The sequence below is a fragment of the Schistocerca serialis genome, chromosome 2, assembly GCF_023864345.2.
Source record: "Schistocerca serialis cubense isolate TAMUIC-IGC-003099 chromosome 2, iqSchSeri2.2, whole genome shotgun sequence".
NCBI lineage: Eukaryota > Metazoa > Arthropoda > Insecta > Orthoptera > Acrididae > Schistocerca > Schistocerca serialis.
In genome coordinates, this window is record NC_064639.1 from 565,501,638 (window position 1) to 565,514,710 (window position 13,073).

General features: G+C 41.4%; 1 protein-coding gene across 1 annotated transcript in view; it reads left to right on the forward strand.

Annotated features, from left to right (window-relative positions):
• The window catches only part of LOC126456225 (brachyurin-like), a 79,735-nt gene that overhangs the window by 37,454 nt on the left and 29,208 nt on the right, over positions 1-13,073 (forward strand). The window contains exons 4-5 of the mRNA XM_050091978.1: positions 909-1,075; positions 8,639-8,737. Of these exons, the coding sequence (XP_049947935.1) occupies positions 909-1,075; positions 8,639-8,737 (266 nt within the window). The remainder of the gene's footprint in view (positions 1-908; positions 1,076-8,638; positions 8,738-13,073) is intronic.

Genomic DNA, 13,073 nt, shown 5'->3' on the forward strand with positions numbered 1-13,073 from the left:
TTCACTTCAGATACAACCACCCGCCACAATCTGCATGAGCGAGCTCGACTCCAGCCCACCACCAGCAGTTGAAGGTGAAGCTTTGACAAAGCCAACCACTCGCGCTGACGAAACGTCAAAAAAGTCATCAAACCATTGTTAGCTGAAGAACCCGTGACAGAAGCGAGCAACTAATTTGTTAACAAATGGCCACGAAAATCTTAATAATTTTGTACTTTACGGTGCCAGAGGGTTCTCGGACTGTCATCAAGAAGACGCTGGAAGCAACAATAGACGGCTCTCTTGTCAAGTGATACAGTAGTTATCACCAGGGTTTCCAATAGGCATTCGGCAAGAGCTACATCGGCCCAAAGCGACACTGGCATCGGGCGGTTTGCACTATGAGCCAATGTGACCCGTACTACCTTACACTCGTACACCTGTCGGATATTTCGTTATTTTCTATCCTTCTCAGTGTTGCAGTTATAATTGCGACCAATAAATTGAAATATAGATAAGAACAGAAACTTTTTCCTCTGAGTAGTTTTCCACGCTTGTTTAGGCAAATAGGCTGGTTTAGGCTCGTTTAGGGTCGTTGGGCTGGTCCCCAATTTCCGCCTCAGAAAACGCAATACAAAAACAGTTGGAATACAATCTGACGCAGGACAAAGTTTACACGATTCACGACTTCCTTCGCTTGGGGGGACGTGAAGGGTATCCGGCCGCAAAAGTCAAATAAATATAAATCCGTTAAATTTTAAAAATCTGTCAAATTTTGACAGCCGAGTCCGAACTAGACGGGGCTAACGCTAACAAAGAAGAAGAATAAGACAGAAAATTCTAGTGATTGCTGAGTACGAAAATAAAAAGTACATTTTTCCTTCATCGATGCTCATCTGTAACCGCAACGAGGCCTTCCGCTGCGACAGGTTCAGCACGTGGGCGGTGAGCCTGGGAGGCATCCGCCGCAGCGGCAGCGAGTCTGGCCGCGTGACCATCAACACCAGGTCGACGACGGTGCACTCCGGCTACAACGCCAACACGCTCAACAACGACATCGCCGTCATCTTCCTGGGCACCAACGTGCAGCTCAGCAGTAACTCCACACGTGTGGCCATAATTTAGCGTACACACAAATAAAATTGAACTGTTTTTGACACTGCTTAAGAAAGAATATACATATATTGTCTGGTTTTTTGGACACGTCTAAAGAAAGACAGACACAATTTTTTGAACCAGCAGCCACTATGAATTAAGACGCCAAGGAAAGAGGGACATTGGCTGCAAGCGGGCATTGAGTTAAACAATGGGGAAAGTTGAAAATTTGTGCCAGACTGGGATTCAAACCCAGGTCTCGTGCTTACAAAGGCAGATGAACTGACCACTGCACCATCTGGACACAGTGGTCACACCACACGCCAGACCGAAAATCTCAAACTTACACACCCACTACTCATGTAGTGCCAGTTGCCTATTATCCTCACTACTGCGGTATTTCGCTGATTCTTGGAAGAGTTCAAGTCTGGTATAAATCCACACTGTAGAGATTGTTGGCGGTTCTCATCTTAATCATAGATACGTGTTTTCTATTCTTCCTGACAATGATCTCTTAACAGGAATCGGCAAAATGCCGTGAGTAATGAGGGAAACGGGCAAGGGGCGCTACATTAGTAGGGTGTGGAGAAGTAGAGACTTTGGGGTTGACGGGAGGAGTTCTAGCGTACTCCGTGCAGCTGAGCTGGCTAGCTCTGTGTGCGGATGGTGTGGTGCTCAGTGCATCTGCCTCGTAAGCAGGAGACTCAAGTTCGAATCCTGGTCCAGCACAAATTTTCATCTTTCCTCTTTGATTTAAATCAATTTCCGCTTGCAGCCAATGTCTGATTCCTTTGTGTCTTAACTACTTAAGAATGTTCCGAAGCGACATCTAACGTGTGCCAAGCAACCTATAATCATTATATTTAGTTCTGTACGTAGACATAAGAATAACACAGTGAAAAGTGCTTAACACGAAACTGAAGGGGTTGAAAAATCTTTTGGAGTTAAAGGAATTCCCTGTTAAACGATGAAACAAAAGAAACATTGGAGTTTAATGCGTGATCATTACAGATAGAGCATGGACTCGGATTACAGAACGAAATCGACAGTGCCCTTTTCAAAGCAACCATGTCGACATTTGCCTGGAGCGACTTTGGAAAATCACAGAAAACCTGAATGTGGATGGCCGGACGCGTTTTAGAACCGTCGTCTTCCCGAATGAAAGTCTACTGTGCTAAGCACTGCGATATCTTGCTCGTCAGAAATTCGACTTCCTGCTAAAGTTTACTCTTGTAGGTGCAAACTGTTTTTTGAAAGTTTATAGTGAGTATGTTACTGAATTTTGAAGTATCATTTCCAGCATCAAATTTTCGACGAATCATTCGATATCGTCCATCGTTTTATCCATTTCGCCACTCTAAAGAGCTTTCAAACAGCTAAGCATCTTTTTAATGATGTTCTGCGTTTATGATATGTTTGAGACAGGAACTGCGGTATTAATTGTCAAATTCGTTGCCGTCCCCTTAAAATCCTCCACGGTGTATTGCTTCATCATGTTACAAAATACTTAAAATGCTAAAATAGTAAAGTGTGAGACGTTTTGGCTGTGATGTAGCGGCCTACCTCAAGGCGTTGATTCCTTTGAGAGGTGGATGCTTGTGTATGTTACGTTACTGAACCTATCACGATACCACCGAGGTCAAATTTCTTAGATTATTTGACCCTAAGACAACACTGCTCTGTTTTAGGAGTGACGCGGTGGAAATGTATGTAGAACTGGCTTCGTGTTTCCGCCAGTGACAGCGGGGAAACGAGGTTCCCATCTACTGCATCAAGTTCATCGAACAAAAATGTAAATGTCATGTGACATTGTTGATTGGGAAATTCAGCCGCCTATCGACAAAGGTATTGTTCGGCTACATCGGCAAAGTTCTGTGAAGGTTCTTATCCGCCTTGGCTGCAGGACTACTGCAAAACCACTGCCGCCCCAAGGACATGGCATAATTCCCAAGAACAGCCTGCCAAAAATACGAACCCAGTGATCGCTTAATACTTCCTTTGCGTGTGCTAGCCCCGTTTCTTGCGGATATGCGAGTTGTGTGTGTATTAGTAGAGTGTTGGTGAGTGTAATGGTGATACTGTACGCCCTTGCCGGCCACGGTTCTAGGCGCTTCAGTCCGGAACCGCGCGATTGCTACGGTCGCAGGTTCGATTCCTGCCTCGGGCATGGATGTGTGCGAAGTTCTTAGGTTGGTTAGGTTTAAGTTGTTCTTAGTTCTAAGGGACTGATGACCTCATATGGTAAGTCCCATCGTGCTCAGAGCCATCTGAACCATTTTGTACGCCCTTCTAAAATATTTCCCAAAATATTTCATTAATTGTCTTTCACGTTAGTAACGTCCATTGAGATCGCAACATACGTAATGCACCCCCCCCCCCTCCCATTTCACTGATGGAGAATTCTTGTGCTTCGATACAGCTACAAGTAAGTTTTGTGTAATGCCTTGATCGCGCGATTGCGGTTTTGTGTTCCTCGTAGACAATACAGAGACTGCTCAGAAACATTCTGAAAAGCCTTTAAGCGCCTTGCAGGGTATTTGTGCTATGAAATAACTGTTACGAAAAGAGATTCGATACGTTGCTCGTTCACAAGTTAATTAGCGTTGAAGTTAGACAATCAGGCGTAAATTCAAGCGGCTCGCCAGATACAATAATTAGTCGTTCTAAAGGCATAGGTTATAGCGCACTATACGGCTCAGCCTTTGGTTCGGGTTTGATCCTTACTACCCACGTCCAATTTTTGTACAGCTATCCTAATCGGGTTCAGGAAACCAAACGAAGAACATATTTAACGACATCGTCTCTGGCGGGCCTCTTTAATCTACGCGGGCAACGGACCGACAGGCTAACTTCATTGCTAATTAACTCGGAAACGGCGTGAGGTACCGGACTTCTTTCTAGACAGTCAGTTGCCAGCATAAGCTACCCTACAACACCCTTTCAAGTTTTCTATACTGTTTCTGCCCATCCTGTACAAGCTCTATAGCTATTAATTTAATATCGTGATGTTCTGGACTATCATCAACCATAACTATGACTTAATCTTTTTTGAAAATCTAATTTGGAAATCCAGTCTGTCAATATAACAACCACCATCCACAACGTTTTACTGGTCTCTTATTACTTAAACATAATGGTTTTAAACTTGTCTCATGGAAAATTACTACCTTTTTGAGAGCCATCCGAATTGCATCCTATCAATACCATAGACCTATCTTTAAAGAGTTTTCTTCCCCGTGAATGATGGCTTTATCGGGTGAATGATTGTAAATGCAGCTCCTTTCGACTGTGTTGGAAACATTTTTCGCTTCATATTTGTAGTTGTAGTAAAAATTTTGAATACTGTGGTGTTCACTTTCTTTTACAATCTGAGCAGCCTGCATACGCAAAAAATTCAATATTAATTTGCTACACTAACTAATCAGCCTTATCCAGCAAAAAAGTGGTCTGATATGGGTGCATTCTGCGACCTAACGTGTTTGAACGAAAAAAGCAACACAGCGTGTTTAGCAGTTCTTATATTTCTCCTCCATGACTGGAATGGAAAATATTGCGCTCAAACATTGCCTTAATTTGATTTCTGTTCTTTTTAATTAACGCTGACAGTGTGCAGTTAACAAAGCCAATCTCTTTTCTCATTTTCTTTTCTGACTCTCATCTTTCATCAGTTGCCTTTGTAGCACTATTCTCATTTCAAGCAAAATTTCGATTTGTTCTGGCTCGATTTTCTACAATTGCGAGTGCAAAATAAAATTATAGCAGCTGTATACAAAAACAAATAACATGAGCAATTCTGACACAAAATTCATTGATTTCAACTCACAAAACATATAAATCGCCGAATTCTAAATGCTGTAGCAAAGGCAGTACCTAAAGACAAGTGATAACAGTAACAAGAGGAGACATCGTTTACTTCGTTCTGCCTAGCGAAAAAAAGTCAAGAACTCTGAGTATCGTCGCGACTGCAGAAATAAGGTGAGACTATATTTGTTCATCTGAAGATGAAGAGTTAAAAAAAGTATGAAATTACTCCGTATTTTGTCGTGAACGCAGTTTTATTTCATGCTAACTGATTTTCCGTGTTAAATATATTTGCGTAAACCTTTTTTCGCTGAATTTTAACTTTCAGAGAGCACACTGAAATCCAGAAGATCGTATGCAGAATCTTCCAAATGATTTTTCGTAATCGCAACACAACCAGCACTGTGTTTCGTTGCTAATACAGAGCGGTTCGGGAACAGTCTGAAAACCTTTTAAGGGTTCAAATGGCTCTGAGCACTAAGGGACTCAACTGCTGAGGTCATCAGTCCCCTAGAACTTAGAACTACTTAAACCTAACTAACCTAAGGACATCACATACATCCATGACCGAGGCAGGATTCGAACCTGCGACCGTAGCGGTTTCGCGGTTCCAGACTGTAGCGCCTAGAACCACACGGCCACTCCGGCCGGCGGGTTGTAAGGGTTTTGAAGGGAAGGTTGTGCTAAGAATTGTTATGAAAAATGCTATACGTGGCGCCGTTTCCGAGTTAATTGTTGGGTAAGTTAGCCAATCGGTCCGTTGCGGGGCGGAAATTCAAGCAGCCCACCAAAGACGGTGTTGCTAAATGTGTTCTTCATTTGGTTAGCTAAAACCGAACAAGAGAGCGATACAAAAATTGGACATAGGTAGTAAGGATAGAACCCAAACCAAAGCCTGAGCAGTCTCGTTCGCTATCATCTACGCCATGAGGACAACTGGCACTTAATTGCATCTGGCGAGCCGCTTGAATTTGCGCGCTCAACGGCCTGATTTGCTAACATCGATGATAATTAATTCGCAAAAGATGCGGGTGTCGAACTTGTTTTGTTCACAATGATTTTTCAGCACAACCTACCCTGAAACACCCTTAAAAGATTTTTAGACTGTTTCTAACCAGCCTGTATAAGAAGTCGTATGTTTTTGCTGCCACTATATTAAAAATAATGAAGTAAATTGTAATATTGTGGCAATATTGCTGGATAATAAAAACTCTGATTGAATATAAAACACGGATTAAATAAGTATCAAATGCCTTGTTACCGAGAAAGGTATAGAAAATCACTGAATAATTGACTATAGATATACTACGCACATTTCAAGAAAACTCGCCATATCTTACAGAAAACAGCTACCAATGTAGGCAGGAAAGACAAAGAAGCGTCATTCTGCACTTTTACAGCACCCAAACAGTCACTTTATAGCGCAGTACTCGATTAACACGTTAAGATGCTTTACTTCTAACGATAACGGAGCGTAGATAATTTATACATCTACCTCTTCTTTCTAGGATGCTACTGCCACCCTGCCACGGAAATCAGTTTCCTTTGTTGGTTGATACTTGAGAGTACTTTTACATCAGTTTTATAATTTTCAGCAGAGCATGCAAATTTAAGTGTTATTTCTCACTTTTTAAAATGTGGAAACTGAAACATCACACGGCACAAATTTTGACTTGTCACTAATAGATTGTACATACATCTGTACGTACTACAGGTGACGTTCAAGGAATTCGCAATTTGCGAACAAATTTCGTGACATTTAATACAGCCGTGGATTGTCAGCATTGCCTTTTCCTTCAGACATGCAAAATAAAATAAGGATTGCGTGTCTAGATGGGCTAAAAACTACGACAATAGCGTTGCTTTCTCCATGTTGCGGGAATGACATTATGTGCGTTAGTGGTTGTTGACAGTGTGGCATAACGAGGTTTAAGTTCAAAAAATGGTTCAAATGGCTCTGAGCACTATGGGACTTTACTTCTGAGGTCATCAGTCCCCTAGAACTTAGAACTACTTAAACCCAACTAACCTAAGGACATCACACACATCCATGCCCGAGGCAGGATTCGAACCTGCGACCGTAGCGGTCGCACGGTTCCAGACTGTAGCGCCTAGAACCGCTCGGCCACCCCGGCCGGCTGGCAGTGGTCACAATGGTCTGGCTGATTAGTTTGTATCTACGAGTATATCTTGTACACCTGACATCAAACAAATTGGCAATCTGAGAACGAGTGTCGTAATGTTTCTATTTGAGTTTATTGTACCTTTACTCTATAATATATGCCTTTTTTGAAGAAAAAATTCTGATTCCTATGTCTTTTTCGTTATGTATAACCAACGAAATTCTTGGTTTGAGGCGTAATCCTTTTATTTTTGATGCTTGTCTTAAAAACATCGGCCTACACTTGATTTACAGGTTCTGAGAATCATTGCTTATATTCAAAAAAACATTTGTCTTTTTCAGCAGATTTTAAAGGCTCATCTCAGTGTAATTGGTCTTCACGATTGGTTTTGACGCCCCTACATAAACAGGTCCTTCATGGCTATTTTTAGCTTTGTCCCTTGTTTGTTGGAATCCACTAACAGGTTCAAATGGCTCTGAGCACTATGGGACTTAACATCTATGGTCAGTAGTCCCCTAGAACTTAGAACTACTTAAACCTAACTAACCTAAGGACAACACACAACACCCAATCATCACGAGGCAGAGAAAATCCCTGACCCCGCCGGGAATCGAACCCGGGAACCCGGGCGTAGGAAGCGAGAACGCTACCGCACGACTACGAGCTGCGGACAATCCACTAACAGGCACTGATTTTTAGATAGTTTAGCTGATCTAACTGATTTACACAGAAGTTCTATGAACATGAAGCTATTCTTTTAAACGAAACATCCAAGCTATGTCTTTTGCAGGAATATCAGTTACAAGAAATAGCACGACAAATGTCCATTGAAAATGCATCGTGTCTTTTAATTCATATCGTTTTATCATCTACAGTTAAGGTCGAAATAAATGGCATAGGAAATTTTCTGGACTAGTACTTCTTAAAAAACAGAGACCGTGCGCGATGGTTTGCACTTAACAGTATTTATTTAAGTAGTTAAAAAAGTTTGGTTTCTCACAAACTGTGAGTTGAGTGCTGACATTTTTCGAATTCATTGTAATTATTCCGATCAACGACATTTCAAAATCAAGTATATGCCGTACGTTTATTCAAGTACTAAATTCATCCGTATGTGTTGACTGTTTAGGTATTTTCATCACTAGAGATGTTTTCAACAAAGTATTATCATAGATTTTGGGAACTGATTTCTCCAGGGGTTCTAAGTATCGATTCTTCCAGGGGAATATTTGGGAATGTAAAAGCATTTTTAAACTTCCTGGTTGATTAAAACCGAGTGCAACGCCAGCACTCGAACTTGAGATCTTACCCTGTCGCTTGTGTGCCCTAGCGACTGAGCTATCCAAGTACGACTCACGAGGCCCCCCTCCCCTCACAGCTTTACTTCCTCTAGAACCTTATCTTCTACCTTCCAAACTTCACAAAAGTTCTCCTGCATACACTGTGGGACTAGCACTCCTGTAAGAAATCCGGGGCATGCGAAAGGAAACTTCCTGGCAGATCAAAATTGTGTGCAGGACCGGCTCGCAGTTTTAACCTGCCAGCAGTAGCCCACATTCCGCTACAAGGTGAATACTAATTCTAAAAAGATTTTGTTTGAATCATTTCACTGTATCTGACAAATTTTTCTATTCTTGCAGGTTACATCGCTCTGGTGAACCTGCCTTCTCGCTCACAGGCGGGCAACAGCTTCGAGGGCCAGACCGCTACGGTCAGCGGTTGGGGTCTGACTGCCGATTGTAAGTACACACTCCCGTTCACAAGTGGCGGCTTCTTGTATGCTTATACTTCATTACACCTCACCACTAAAGTCCTTGCAGAAGAATCGTAAGGCAGTTAGCGACAATAAGTCTGTAAATGTAAGACTACGTTACAACGTGTAAAATTTTGAGTGATCTGAGTAAAAGTAGCACGCCTCTGAGTAACCTCGTCAGTGCCACAAGTTTGCTTGAGGTACCTTCTGGATCAGCAAAATCAATGAGGCCAGAGAGACGAAATGTACTACTACGGCACCAGAAAGATACTGTACTCAACCTGCCGCAATAATTACAATCAGCTAACGCTAGGAACCACCACATGATCAACTGGACATGGCAGTTTCATAATTTGCTGACTGTATAAATCTACAGAAAAATACAAATGAATACTCATGAGGTACTGACAGATAGCCAAGAATAAGTCGGAACTTGCATTTCAAAATTGATTAATAAAAAAACGTCACGTATGTAACAAGGAATACTACAGTCAGAATTGCGAAGTTTATAGAATACGGTATAGAGATACATGCTTAAGTATAACTTCTGCAAAAACTGAGTAAAGCTAACTAATATTAAATAGCGTGTAGGAGAGGTGCAGTTCATGAATACTGCCAGTTAACTTTTTGTGGAGAAGGGAACGGCGAATGCGAATTCACGCTCCAGTCAAGAATACAATAGTGTCATTGAAGAGGTATGAAGGTGAGATTCTTCTCCTAGAAGAAACTATACATGTAGTATGTGTTTTTTCGGCATAGTTATGGAACGTCTGAAGCAATTTGCACAAAATTTGGTACACATATGGCTATGTATGAGGAGACAGTTACCGACAGGGTGTAAAGTGATAACGTTTTAGTTCAGGAAATTTCAAACCAAGCTAGATACGAATAACTCATTATTTAAAAAATAATGCTGTAGCCTAAAACAAGCGTAGGGCAAGGGTGTGGATCTTAAGGGGATGACAGGAAAAAAATAAAAGTAAAACGATCGAGACTAGTGTCGATACCACAGTTTCCGGAGTTCCTGGACTGATTGGTGACATTCTGAACGAAAGTTGACCATTGGAGTTGGGGGTAGTAGAAATAAGTGACTTCTGTAGCTCTGAGAAAATTCAACTAAACTTATGTCTTCCTATATCAGTAAAAAAGACCTCTGGTACCAGGATGCCCCCATAGTTCTCCGGGTAAGACATGAACATCAGAGTAGTGGAATAAACTGTAAGTAGAATGTGACGATTGTAGTGTCTAGGGTGAAATACTGGAGTTGTAAGGTGGAAGCAAAAGCCACATTAGCATATAGAAGGAATCTATTAGTGTCAACAATTAAGCTAGATTTGGAGAAGACTGTTCTCAATAGTGCTACAGTTTAACTTGTTCATGTAAGACTGCAAAGAAAAGAACCATTAATTTTTTGTAGCAGGTGCCTCATAAGGATGTTACAATTTAAGTTAACAAATGAAATAGGTAATGAGGACGTGTTAGAAAGGATAAAATACAACGAAATAAATCTGTAGAATATTGATAAGAGAAGAATCGTCGGATGACAGAACATGTGATCGGGCATTATTAAAATGTAAAAACTGAGGAAAATTGGAACCTTCAGCGCTGACTGTTGATAAAGATCGGTAAAACAAGAGTATACAGAAACAAAGATAAGAATATGAAGACTGCGTCCATGTAAGGCTTATGACTGTAAAAATGAGATACTAACCACTGGTTTTGGCTTTGCGGCTTCAGAGTACACACCGCATCTACTTCGTGCTGCTTATAGAATAATTTTTTTCTGGAAGATGCAGTGTACATTTCGCGTTGGAAGATCATCGGCTAGCGTAGATTAACCAGCAATCTTTAGCGGATAATCGCCTCTGTATAACACATGAGAGAAGTTTATATTGTATATTCGAACTCGAACTCAGACTTATGATTCTCTGTTATTGCACTACCAGTTCAATAACAAGCCTCATAGTTTGAACTTGTCATTATTGGTTCTGTTAATACTCACTTAAATGTTAGATTTGTGAATAAAACCTAATGTTATGTGACCCCTGTTGGTCTAATAAAGCAATACAAACAAATTATGTATGTTATGGGAAATATATAAAATGAATACATCACATTGATTTATTGACTGTGTTCGGCCCGCTAGCTGCTTTGCATTATCTGTGAAGTTTCGTGGCGTAAAATCATAAAGAACTTATGTAATAAAATGGAACACTTGCAGACGTCCATTCGATGTTATTTATTGTGTAATTACCAGTTTCGGTGATTCATTATACCATCTTTACGCCTTAACTGTGTAAACTCCAATCCTATACACGAACCCATCAGTGGCCAACATCTACGAACTGTACAGACAGCGATGTTGTGTCTGCAACTAATAACTAAGTTGTTGGCTGGAGTCACGACATCGCTGTCACAGAAGTCTACAGTAAAGGGTTCATAGATGTTGCCCACTGAACGGGTCGTGTGTACGACTGGAGTTCACACTCTCAGAGTCAGTTACGGTCTGAATATGGTGTATTGAATCACCGAAACTGGTAGCTATATAATAAGTAACATCTAAAGGACGGATGCAAGTGTTCCATTTTATTACGTAAAGCAAACCTCCAATCAGAAGGACGGACAGACAAAAACCATAAAGAACTGTCTTGGCAACTGAACAGTCAAACGGCAGCTTGATGCCACTAGTGAGGCTATCACCTGTGACAGCATTCGGGAAGGGTAAGAGGAGGCCGTGTGGTGTGTTTCCAGACGGCAACACGGCCAGCACGCTGCAGTACACAACGCTGAGCGTCATCTCTAACTCGCTCTGCCAGCAGTTTTTACAAGCTGACTTAACAAGACGTTTTCGATTACCGTTTTCTTATCAAGTGCCTTAAGCAGCCCCATCTTTATTTTAAGCGAAATATCAATTTATTTCGTCCCGATTTATTTCGAACTGCACGCAGAAAACAAATTTACAGTGCCTGCATCCAAAAACAGAAAGCACAAACGATTTCAAAATCCACTGATTTCGACTCACAATTTACCGACATAAACACAGTAATAGCGAATTTGAAATCAGAGTGAAATGTTTTGATAATGGCAGTACCCAACGACAAGCGCTAACAGCAAAAACAGATGCGATCATTGTTTACTTTGTTCAGCCTTATGAAAAGAAAAAGTCAATCTGGGTCTCACGATTGCAGAAAAAGAGTCTGTCAGCATATCACAAAAATTTCCCTTTCAGAGTTAAGAGAATGTGTGAAATTATTTCGTACTTTGTCGTCAACGCAGTATTAGTTTATGCTAACTAAACTGATTTTCCGGGGTCAGCATTTTCTCATCATTGTATTTTAACTCTTCAAAGACAGGCCCACTACTGTGAAATGCAGGTGATCTTATTTACAGTCTTAGTCACAACACTACCAGCGCCGCCGAGTGCTATTAATGGCGCTTTCTTAAATCTACAGGGTGTTACAAAAAGGTACGGCCAAACTTTCAGGAAACATTCCTCACACACAAATAAAGGAAAAATGTTATGTGGACATGTGTCCGGGAACGCTTAAGTTCCATGTTAGAGCTCATTTTAGTTTCGTCAGTATGTACTGTACTTCCTCGATTCACCGCCATGATTTCATACGAGATACTCTACCTGTGCTACTAGAACATGTGCCTTTACAAGTACGACACAACATGTGGTTCATGCATGATGGAGCTCCTGCACATTTCAGTCGAAGTATTCGTACGCTTCTCAACAACAGATTCGGTGACCGATGGATTGGTAGAAGCGGACCAATTCCATGGCCTCCACGCTCTCCTGACCTCAACCCTCTTGACTTTCATTTATGGGGGCATTTGAAAGCTCTTGTCTACGCAACCCCGGTACCAAATGTAGAGACTCTTCGTGCTCGTATTGTGGACGGCTGTGATACAATACGCCATTCTCCGGGGCTGCATCAGCGCATCATGGATTCCATGCGACGGAGGGTGGATGCATGTATCCTCGCTAACGGAGGACATTTTCAACATTTCCTGTAACAAAGTGTTTGAAGTCACGCTGGTACGTTCTGTTGCTGTGTGTTTCCATTCTTTGATTAATGTGATTTGAAGATAAGTAATAGAATGAGCTCTAACATGGAAAGTAAGCGTTTCCGGACACATGTCCACATAACATATTTTCTTTCTTTGTGTGTGAGGAATGTTTCCTGAAAGTTTGGCCGTACCTTTTTGTAACACACTGTATAGCGGTAAATTTTCTTGTTGTGAGCCTGTTGCTGGATAATGCAAACTCTGCCTGACGACAAAACGTGGATTAAATAAACGTCAAGTGGCTCATGTCT